The following is a 12,673-nucleotide window of genomic DNA, read 5'->3' on the forward strand; positions in this document are numbered from 1 at the left end:
TGTATAAACTTTTCTGTTTTATTAATTTTCAGTTCAAAAAACTTCGTTATATAATAAGAGTTGGCAACATACCGCATGCTGGTAAAATCCGGTTTGCATCTATATTTTAAACATGGGTCGGCAACACGTGGCCCGCGAAAAGTAATTTTGTGGCCCACGAGCATGATGATGTGAAACACTAAAAACATTTTTGTTAAGTTGATTTTTTTGGTTTAAGTCTATATTTTTACTGATTCCATTTTATGTCCCTCGTTAAAATTATTTTACTAATACTACCGCGTAAATTTAAAAATTAAAAAGACAAATTGTCTATTTATGGATCTTTCTTCACCCTGAAAACATCCGGGTTTTTCTTTTTCTACACATGTAAGTGTTAACTAGTTAAAACTATGGAATACTGTTCTTTTTTGGATTCCTCTTAGATTTAGTAAACTATTAATTTTATTGAATAAATTTTGTTTGTGCAAGTTTAGTAGTTCTCAACGTAAACTTAAACATTGAATATTAATTAACTTAAAGTTAGTTCTAACCACACTAAGTACTATGTTGAACAATAAATTTATATGTAACTTTCCATCGAATAAATTGTTATCTTAAAAACTAGTTTGAATTTTGTTACTTTTTAAAAAATAGCTTATATAAAACTCTGTAAACTAAGACCATTTTTTCCAAGATTTTTAGCAAAGTTGTGAAACCTTTTACTTTTTCAGTCCTCGCAGGTGCACCATCAGTTGTAACAGACACTAATTTTCTGACATCAGCACTCATTGAATTAGTGCATTTCAACACTGCTTTTAGAATGTCTTTGATTGTGGTTGTGCCTTTCATTGGTTAAAAAACACCTCGAATAAATATTCCTAGCTGAGGTGACAGTGCATCATCTTAAACAGAGAAATTAACATTCCAGGTTATTTAGTTTCTTTGATTTTACTTGAAATCTAAAGACATATCCTTAATACATCTTTTTATTGTATGTGAAGACAAACAGACATTAGAAAAGTTTTTCTTTTCAGAACCAATAATTGCCACAGCTGATATCATACTTTTACGAGTTCAACATTCGTAAAAGCCATCTTTTTCATCAACAAGTTTTGTAGCCTTATAGCTTGCCTTTGATAGTGACCACATTCATATCTTTTGAAAAAGTAGACTTATTTTCTAGTCTCTCAACAGAGTTTTAGTAGAGTGTTTGTTTCTCAAAGAAATGCAGTTTACACTACTAGCTCGATTAGCATTTTTTGCAACTTTTAGAAATTTTCCAAACTTTAGACCCAATTATTTTCCTTATTTTTAAAGCTAACTAAGATACTTTTTTTTATTCTAGGGAACACTGAGAAGTAAGAATAAAAAAAAAAAATTTTAAGGGGCCCCACTCAAAAAGTCAAACCCAAACCCAATGGATCTTTTTAAAAATTAAAGGCAAAGGAGCGTTCTCTAGAAAAAAAAAAGTCTTAGTTTGCTTTAAAGGTAAGGAAAATAACTGATTCTAAAGTTTGGACATTTTTAAAAAGATTACAAAAAATGCTAATCGAGCCAAGTTAACGCTCGTGTTTCCACTGTGTTTAATTAACTAATACTTTTTTACATTTCATGAAGCAGTCATTGTTTTCCATTATAAAAAAACACTTGATAAAAAAACTAAAATCTTTACTTAAAATAAAGCCATTAGGGTTGCTATAACGTTCAATATTTTTTTTTGCTTTTCCTTGACTAAGTACATTTTTATACCTTACTCTAAAGTTAATAATTACTTTTTTGTTAGTTTACTGAAAAAGTAATTTTTTAAAATAGTTTTTGTTGTTTACAACTAATTCATTATCACTAAACTTGTATTACTTGTGTATTATAACATCAAACTTTTGTTCAAGTTTTATATTAGATAGGGTTGTCAAATATTTAGACTAGTTAAAAAATTTGAAAATCTAGAATAGCTTAGAATTATTTATTTTTTTTTGAAAATTAATATTGCTTTTAAAATTTATATTGCAATTTCTAAAGCTAGTTTAGATAAGTTCCCTATTTTGAAACAGTTTTATAAATTTTAATATCATCTAGCCAAGTAGTTGAGTACTTATGCAATCACAGTAGTTATAATATTATTACTACTTAATTAACATTATTAACTTTAATTAACCTTTATGAATTTTATTTTAATTTTTAAATTATTTATGTTAAATTACTTAGGCTAACCTTCTTGTCTCAAAATGTGGCCCAGTTTGAAAAATAAACAGCTTACTGAAAAGTTTAAGCGGAATTTTTTTATGTTAGCCTAACTTTTTTTATAATACCAGTAATTATTTTTATTCTATTTATCTTTTTTAGTTTGTTGATTTCAAAAGTTAAGGTTTTATAAGTTATTGAAAGTTACAAAACATTAAGTAGAAAAGGATTGTATTCAAGTTATAAAAACATTTATTTATAAGAGATTGATCAGGACAATTAAAGAAATAGCAGAAAATTACTTTTTAAACTCGTTTGTTTCGGTGCTTAGTGATAGTTAAGTACAGTAACCTGCCACTTAGGTACGCATTACAGCGCAAAAGTGCGTACTCAACCGGCAGTGCAATCCTAGAAAATTTTAGTCTTTAATTGCCTAAAATTTAAAAATGACTACTAAAGGAAAATTCCCTAAAACTAAAACTTATATCATAAAAACAAAAAAGTTTTGACTGAACGTATATTAAAAAATCTTAAGTACTTGTTTAATATATTTATTTATGTATGTATTTTATAAAAAGTTCAAATTCAATTTTTTTTATAATCTATCTAGTTTTTCCTTGAACGTTAAAAATTTACATAGTAAATACAATTATTTACTAATTTTAAACAAATAAAGATTAATGTAAACTTTGATCATGCTTTTATTAAATAGTGTATGTTTAATAAAGCTAAATTAGAGTTAAGAAATTTCACTCCTGCTTACTTATAAATTAGAAATTTTTCTTTTTAAAAAACTTTTTACATTTATGTTGCGTCATAGATTAAATAAAGTCAGTTGCTTTGTATATAATTTTAGTTTATTTAAATTTTATTTTACCTTCATGTTTCAATCTTTGGGTATGTAGATGTTAATTAAACTCTTTATTTTTTTAGTCTATCTGAACTCTGTATGATTTCTAGAGTGTTTTTTATTCCTTTGTTTTAATCATGGGGTATGCAAATTAAAACTGCACTCTTTTTTATTTTTGTTAAATAAGTATACAGTAATATGTTTCTTTTAAATATAAGATCTGATACACAATTTGTGAGTTCAAAGCTTATTTTATGGTTCCTTTAATTTTAATTGATTTAAATTTGTAAGAGTATAATTTTTATTAATACATAACACTTTTGAAATACTACTTTTATTATTTTTTGATTTCACAGTGAAAAAAAAACTGCATTTTGAAAACAAAGTTTTCGGCTAAAAAGTTGAGTACCATACCGGTAGTTCGTACCTAGGAAGTGCATACCAAGTGGGCAGGTTAATGTAGTTAAATTACTAAGCATAAAAATATTAGCTTATTGGACAGATAGTAAGCTAATTAAGACAAAAATTGTAATTTTACCTTTGAATAATAAGCTCTGTTTGTGTTTCTAAAAATCAGACTGAATAAAACTAAAACTGCAGCCCGCAAAAATTTTTCAAATTCAAAATTTGGTCCGCAAGTACCTTCAGCCTACCTACCTCTGTTTTAAAAGACAAAAATTTGTACTAAAAAAAAAAATAAAAAATTGGCAAGAACTTTATTTCTTTTTAGGTTAACTATTAACCAATGTTTGCAAAAAGTATCTATATCTATTTGATAAATATTCATAAAAAACTGGTCCATTCAATATAAACCTTAACTGAAACACCGTTTGAATTAATAACACAGTCTGTCAAAAAAGTCATTAGTGGTTTAGGCAATTCGAACTTTTAATACTAGTAGTTAACACTAACAAAAAAAATAATTTACAAAACTCATAATTTTACAAATCTCTGTAAATTACCTTATTGTTACTAACGATACTCCGCCAACTCACAAACTTTAAAAATCTAAAACTTAGTAACTTAAATATCCTGTCAGTAGCTAACTAAACAACTTAAAAATACAATTTCTTTTGTATCGAATTTTCATAATGAACGTGAAATAACTTAATACACTATTTTTACGTCTATAAAACTTTCTTTAAAACTTTAGACTAATAATTTACTATCATAATAAAATTTTGGAGTTTTAGGTTTTAAAATGTTTTTAATCTAAGTAAGACATGGCAATCTATTGTTCAACATAAAATCAAAGATTTGTTCAGTAATTATTGAAATTAGTTGTTTTAGTTTGATATTTTAGCTAGTTTTCTACCAAATCCGGATCATTTTTCAAATTAAAATTTGGCTAGATTTGCACCATAAAGGCAATATCCGGCCTGATTTGGATACTGGATCTGGTAGATCACTAGTTTAAAACATTTACATTTTTTTATCAAATACTCAATGAATTCCATAAACGTTTCAAACTGAAAATACCTAATTTCAGTAAATGACCAACGACCATTATTGTTTTTAAAACAGAATAAATATCTACTGTATAAATAAATTAGTTTTTCATAGTATTATATCGTCTAAAAACGTGAAAGTTTTTATAATTGTAATTAAGCAAAAAAAACTAATTGTAAAAAGATTACAAAAACATATTAACCTATTTTTAAACGGCTTTTAGAATTAGTTTTACAACTTAAACTTATTTCTATTTTATTTTAAAAGTAATAAATATCCAACAACTCCATGTACCGTATAAGCTACTAATAACAAAAAAAAAATTAAGTATTTAAAGAGGTACAATGAACAAATAAAAGTTGAATGTTTTGCAATGCAAAGTTTAAGTTTAAAAGATTTGACACGCGTTATTAAAAATTAAATCTAAACTGTAAGCCAAATTAAACTTTATAAAACAATAAACATGGAAGTCAATCGTAAATTCTGATTTAAATAAAAAAATATGCTTTTTCATTCTCTAGCGTTATTTAGCTAAATACATGACTTTTTTTCATTCTCAACCTGTGTAGCTTATGTACAACTAACTATACTTGTCTTTTTACTGAACAAGCTTGTTTAAGTATACTTAAGTTGTTTCAGACAGGTTCTCAGAAGTATATCAAAATCAAATATTATTTTTGTACATGAATTACTTGTATTTTTAAGTTCGTAAAATATGTACTGTATATATTTTTTTATTTAACAAATACTATTATTTTTTTTAATGTTTAAGTTATGTTAGACAAAGTTTTCAGAAAAAAAAAGTTTAGTCGAAAGCATACTTTATTTATTTTTTCAGTACTATAAACATATATCACAAGTTTATTAATGAATAATCGTTTAGGTGTTATATATTTTATGCAATATATTAAAATATTAATTTAAAAACTTTAAGTGCAAAACAAAATTTAAATAACTGTATTGTAAACTTTTATCAGCTAAACTAAAACAATTTATTTTTTGAAGTACAATGATAAATTTAATTTTGTCAAGTAAGTAGTTCTTTGAAGTTTAAAGTTTACAACTTAATATATTGTGTTTCAACATAATAACTATTTAATGTTCTTACAAATTCAGTATTTTATCATATCGAAAATACTACACGATAAACTACTTTTCTTCAAAAAGTTAAAAGCATATAATATTCAAGCAGTAGCAAATAAATATAATTTTTAGAAAAATATACACGCAAATGATCATTGATCATGTATAAATGCATTAAAAATAAAATTTTTAAATTTTACACTAAAACGATGTTTAAAAAAAGTATAGAGACATTTAAAAATATAAAGAGTCAGTAACCGCTACTTTTAAATTTCAAAAAACGCGATTACAAAAGAAAAACTCAGTTAAGTTATTTACAAATCAAAATAGTTAGGGCTTATTTTTGTTGATATTTCAACAAAGCTAAAGCTGAAAAATTTGTTAATTTTATACAGAAATATAACAAGTTATAAATAAAAGGAGAAGATAACTAAAGGTGACTATGGTAATGTTAGAATTGATTTTGTCATTACAGAGATCAGAGAAAATCAAGAGAAACGTCACCTTCTTCGTTCAAAATTGTCGTCATTGCAAGAACTTCTGTCACTATGTACGGATCGCAATTCGAAGCTGGTCTCCTGTCTTCTAAATATCCCCTTTTCTCTGCTAATACCTTTAAAGTAAATCAATTTATAAACCACAACTAAAAAGTAGCGTTTTAAATATAATCAAACAATATACATAAGTGACTACGCGTGATGACATAAAAAGGGCGATGAGTTTTAACTACATTAAATTACAGCTATCTATCACGCTCAAATGTTTTATTTTTGTGGTTAATAACAGCAGCATGTTTTCATTAAATAACGATAACATTCGAAATAATTAAATTAACTGGAACCCATATGGTTGCGAGACGCGTAAACATTAGTATATAACACTTATATACAGTTGAGTATATGGAAACTAATGGAAAAATATTATATATATAAAAAAAAACTAACATGTCTTGGTATTCTGATGGAAGCCTGTCTGTTGGCAACTCCAGATGAAAAGTTGTGAATTGATGCAGTTTCATGGAGTCCCGTCAATCTTTTCATGTTGTCTCTTCCTCCGTTAGGATCGTAAGCTCTGATGTGGTAATTGTGTCTCTTTGAAAGCTTCTCTATAGCCTCTTCGATTGCGCTGTTGAGAAAAAAAATAACTTGAACTTAAACTTAAAAAATACTAGTAGCATATAGTCCTAAGCTTCAAAACGGAGTAAATGCCTAACATTTTTTACTACTTAAGAGATTAGAAAAAAAAAATATACTTCTTAAACTGTGTATGCTAAGTTATTAAACAAAAGCCAGTTAAAAACTGTGTTTAAAAAATTGTTCATAAATTATCAGTTAAGTTCTAGTATGCAAAGTCATATATGTTTAAATGAGTAAATTTTGCTAAAGTTTTTTTTTAAGGTTTTGTTTATAATATACATATATATAATAAGTACTAACGCAATTCCTCCTTCTTTTCTCATTGCTTCAGTTGAGAAGTTGGCATGGCAACCTGCCCCATTCCAGTCACCGCTCATTGGTTTGGGGAAAAACGTTGCTGCGACACCTAAATCTTCACAGACTCTGGTCAAAATGAATCTTGCCATCCATAAATGATCCCCCATTTCAATTCCTTCACAAGGCCCCACTTGAAATTCCCACTTTTTTGAGAAAGATTTTTTTTAACATCATTTATAATAGTTTTAGCGTACTTACTTTTATTTTATTTCTAAATAATAATTTTAAGTACTTTTTACCACTTTGATAATAGATAATACTATTTTTAGTGCTTTGAATTTTAAAAACGTATTGTTATGTTTACAAGAAGTACACTTTTCTAGTTAATTAGCTGCTTTAAACAATCAAAAATATTTGTGTTAAAATTTTTTGATCAATGTTATAAAATATTATTTTTTAATATAACAAAAATCGAATAAAATATTAAATATAAAGAACTATGAAGTATCTATTTTAATTTGTATTTTTGTGTTTTGAAGTTTTTATAGCAGCTGTTTTGCTAATATAAAGAGAACTAAAGTAAGAAAACTGCAAAGTTATGTTTACTTAGATAATTATACAAACAAGGTTAATAGAGTGATTAAGAAATTTTATCATTTAGATTAACTGTTTCTTTTTATTGGCTTTTAATTTGGAGGATAAATTAAATTTATTATCTAGTTATAAAGCGTTTTTGGTAAAAGTGAGCAAATAAATGTTTATATATTAACATTTTTTTTACCTAGTGAAAACTACTAAGCATTTTTAATATAAACAACTTAATTTATATTTATGAGTACTTTTATTTGTTATTGCAAGGTTGCGATTTAACTTTAAATTAAATATTTTTCGACAAAAAATTTACAAAATTTGTTTGAATATAAATTTTATAGCGTGTCAAACGTATAAGTTTATTCATAATTTTAAACTCTACTCTTAAACGTTTTCTTATATACGAAACGACTTATAGAAAAAAAAACAAGGTTGTATAAGCTAAAAAAAAACTCATTTAAAATTTATTAGCTTATTTTTCTTAAATAAAACTGGTTATAAGTAATTAGTAGACAGCAGAAAAGCTTGTTATGATTAAGTATCTTGTAGTTATATATTCATTGTATGACAGACATTAAGTTATTAATCATTGTATGATTAGCAATCGAATAGTTACTCACACCTTTACTAAAATTTTACTTACTTATCAATTTTTTATATGTTCTTTTTATTTTAAACTACTAACCTGGGCTGGCATTACTTCAGCATTGGTGCCAGAAATTTTAATTCCAGCAAAAATGCAAGCTTTGTAATGCGCTTCGACGACTTCACGACCGTAAACATTACCAGTTCCAACTGCGCAGTAGTATGGTCCTAAAGAAGTAAATATCAATAAAGTTTATTAAGGTTAAAAAACTACGTTGTTTAAAAATATATTTTAAGTTGTTTTACATAGGTGCACGAATGTTCAAATTCGGATAAATCGTATTCCGACAGTTCAAGTTTTTTAATTTTTTTAAAGGGCCGCAACTTAAAATGTAATATATGTTAAAAAATAAAAATAAAAAAGCGGTCGTAGGTTTCTTAAATACCTGCAAACGCTTTTTTATATGTGAAAAATTACAAATACTATTGAGATATGGCTAAAATAAGCATAAAAGTACAGTAATTTTAAGTATTTTTTACATTACTACAATCATAATCTGACTATTACACCTACAACTGCTTTTTTTTAAATAATATGTATTACTTTTTGAGTTGCGGACCTTTAAACATTTTTTTAAGAATTTGAGTTGTTGGCATTCGAATTGCCATGTAACCGTATTACATTAGATATTTTGACTAAAAAGAACATTTTATATATGCATCAAAATTTTGTTTATATTGTAATATTTTTAGAATTAATTCTGCGTAAGTATTGCTTTCAAATAGTTTAACAAAGGGGTTTAAAGTTTTATAAATCTATTATTTAGAATAATGATGGTAATAAACTTTAAAGTCTGGTCAACAAAGTTTTATCTTGAAACAAAAAATATCTTTTTGAATTTTTGCTATAAACGAAAGGAAAACTACCTTGTGGTCCTGGGTATCCTAGTTTTGGCCAGCCAAATGGGTGGCCGTCAACATCAAGTAGAGTGTACTCTTGTTCCAATCCGTACCAAGGATGAGAGTCCTTTACTTTTTCCATAAGTTCAAAGCAGCTTTTACGATTGTTGGTGGCTAGAAAGTTGTACAAAGTTTGTATAACACTTAACTTTTTATAAAAAAAGTTTTTTAAACATAATTTTTTAAAATCGGTTTAGTGTTAAAAAAAGTTCGATTTATTTTGATACTATTAATCTTCTCTAAACTCCATTTGTCTAAATAATAAATATAATTGTTTTACAACGCTGCAAATAACTTTTACCATACCGATTCAAATTAGCGATTCACCTTAAATTAATGTCTGCAAAAACTAATTTACACCAACTTTTTTATATTTCAAAAGTTAACAAGACTAAAAAAATTCAAACAAAGTACTAACCTACAGGTTCCATGAAGTGGTTGAGAACTTCACACATGACCAACTTGTGAGGATTACCCCTAAATGGGTCGTTGAACATGGCAACTGGTTTCAGGAAACAATCGGAATTTGATCCCGTAGCCTGACCTGTTGAAGACCCGTCAAAGTTCCATGAGGGAAGGTCTGAAATATGTTTATCGTTTATCATGAAAATAATACATAATGCTGTGTTTATAAAATACTTACACAGATATTTAAAAGGTGTTCTTGGGTGCTTAAAAACAGCATGGTTACTTAACAAAAGCTAACTGGTAAAAAAATAAAAAAAAAAGATTCTGCTTGTACACCTTTTTAAACTTCTTGTGTTTAAACTTATTATTCTTTATATCTTTAAAATGCGATAAAACTATAAAAAACGTATTTAACTAAAACACAAAAGTTAACATTGTAAACTTTCAAGCAACTTCACTGAACTGACCAAATACACTTTTTGGTACCTCGGTCAAGCTTCTGGTTTTACATCTGAGACTTTCACCGGTTCCATCAATCCAGACGTACATTGCCTGCACTATCTGGTCATTTGTATCCAGGGACATGTACTTATCCAAAGCAGTCTTGTTTAACAAGGCAGTGGAAGGCATTAGGAATATTTGTGAGTTTCAATTTATTTAAAAAACTGTTATACAATAAAGGTAAGTAAAAAGTATTTTGTTTTGTGAGCATCGGGCTATTTAAATCTGGTAAAATTAAGTCAGTATCAAAAATATCGTTATAAGGTATAAAAAATGGTACTTTTTGTTACTATGTTCCACTGTGAATTAATTTTAATTATATTAATTTAAATAAAAAAGTTTTCATTTTAAATGGTCTATTTTTATAGCTAATATAGTTACAAAAAAGCTTACTAAAAGCTTAATGTACCTAAAAATTAGAAAGTTTTTTAAGAAGTTTTAGTTGTAATTTATTTTATAACTTAACTAATCTTTGAAATTTTTCAGCTAATTAAAATTGTCCATGAGAAGTCACCTTACAAATAAATCAAGCTTTGGTTGTTTTTTTTTTAAAGATATTTTTTTTAATATTCAAAAAACTACACGCTAAATTATTTTATTAATATTTTACTAGTAAACATACTAACGATAAAAATATATATTAAAAGTTATCTGTTGTAAAACTATAAACAATCAAAAAACCTCAAAATCCTCAATACTTTTTGTAAAAAATCCAAACAAACTTTTTATCGCAAACAAAAACTTTTGTAATCGAACTTTAAATAAAATTCTAAAGATGTTGCTGTTTATTTTTGTTACTAAAGATCTTTTTAAAAACGTTTTTATTATTTTAAAACTACTAAATGAGTTAAAATAAATTTAAAGTTGTAATTATTTTAAAGTACATTTTTTTACAAAAATAGTTTTTTGAACTTTAAAAAAATAATTTAACTACAAAACTTTTTTTGAGAGCTCTTTCTAGTTTAAGTAGTTATCGATAAAAATAATTATTAATGAACTAAAAGATTATAAGGCTGTATTTATAAAAGTTATAATCATAACAATAACAAATACTGACTAAAAACTTTTTTACTAATTACATCCGACATATCTTCATTACACCTTAGTCATATTAGAATAAACAACTTTAAATTCCTATATTGTCTCAAAAAAAGCAGTTATTAACAAAAATTAAACTAAATTTTAAATATACAAACTTTTAAAGTTACTAAGTAAACTTGCATTAGATTAGCCCAATTAAATGCCTCATGTAAATTTTTGCATGAAAATCCTAAACTGTGTGCTTAGAAGAATTTTGTAATTTCTTACTATTGGAGTTAGTGACCTACTGGATTCAGAATTTTTTTGAAAGTTGAGATCCGGCTTGGTTCAGTAAAATTATAAGTTTCAAAACCTTTAAGGTAAACTAGAATTCTTAGTTTTATTTTAATCAGTAAAATCCTGTAACAGATTGTAGGAAATTGTTTTAGTCTACGGGTCATATTTTTCACCAGACTAAGCCTTTTGCAGACCGAACATATTATTAAAACTTTTACTGCAAAATTGTATTAAAATAATTATTTTTAAGTGCTATCTAACAAAAAACAAAAATCAAATAGATAGAACTTTTTAAAGGCATATTAAAAAAAAAGCTCAATGCTAGTTGCTTAGCACTAGTTTGTTCTCACGATGAAAACTACGTATCACGCCGAAGGTTTCTGCTTGCTTTTATTGAATCAGAAAATCTAAAGTTAATGTAAATTAAAAAAATTTAAACAAAAATAGTTATAGTTATACCCAGCTATTGAAGACATAGGTTTACGTTTTAAGCGCTTGCTTAAATTTTTCCACTTTAACATTTAGTGCACTTAAGTTAGTAGATCTACAACTCAACTTATCCTAATTGAAGAATATTTTGTTATGTTTCAAAAAACTCAACCGTGCAAACTTGATACCACGCGAACGTTACTCTTCGTGCAAAACTGACTCTTCGTCTGTATTTGATACCTACCCTCATACACGGCTGACTTTTTGTAAATACATAGTTTGGGCTTATCGCAAAAATTTGCAGATAGTCAAGCAAAAGTCTTTGAAGCTTTTAAATTGCGATAATTAATACTAGTGTACATTGATACATTGCCAAAGCATACAAAACAAAACTTTCCATATTTTCGAGCAAATTATCTAACTTTATTAGTAAAGCTTTAGTTTTTGTAAAATCTTTTTTATTTTACAAAAATATCTACTAATTTATAAGTACTCGTTATATTGCCTAAAGTACTTTCAAAATTTCTTCTTCAGTAGGCAATAGTTCTATTATATATCGAAGAACATCACACAACCAAGGGAAGATTTGAGATACTTAAAACTATAATATTGTTAGTAAAGCTATGTAATTTTTACAACAACAAAACAAATTGTATGAATTCAAAATCAAGCCATCCACCAACCATACTCAAAAAATTCCAAAAATGTAAGAGACCAGACTTTATAAAAGTTCAGGTAACAAAAACCTAACCAATAACATAAATAAAAAGACTATAATGGTGCTTTAAAGTTAAACGGATAAAGCTATAAAACGAACTTCACAGAAGAATGTAAGACCATAAAATAAACATATAAAGAAAAATTATATGATTCAATTGTACTGTAAATCCGTAGAAACAAAAATAAT

General features: G+C 26.3%; 1 protein-coding gene across 1 annotated transcript; it reads right to left on the reverse strand.

The window, feature by feature from the left end:
• Nucleotides 1–6,020: 6,020 nt before the first annotated feature.
• LOC145832040 (glutamine synthetase-like) lies at nt 6,021–10,149 on the reverse strand. Its single transcript, XM_082939407.1, has 7 exons — nt 9,987–10,149; nt 9,530–9,691; nt 9,079–9,225; nt 8,252–8,379; nt 6,979–7,178; nt 6,487–6,667; nt 6,021–6,155 (listed from the first exon to the last, which is right to left on the reverse strand). Exons 1-7 carry the CDS (start codon nt 10,147–10,149, stop codon nt 6,021–6,023), a joined length of 1,116 nt encoding a protein of 371 aa, XP_082795533.1.
• Nucleotides 10,150–12,673: the final 2,524 nt, after the last annotated feature.

Source organism: Thalia democratica, chromosome 3, assembly GCF_965202585.1.
Source record: "Thalia democratica chromosome 3, ktThaDemo2.hap1.1, whole genome shotgun sequence".
Classification (NCBI taxonomy): domain Eukaryota; kingdom Metazoa; phylum Chordata; class Thaliacea; order Salpida; family Salpidae; genus Thalia; species Thalia democratica.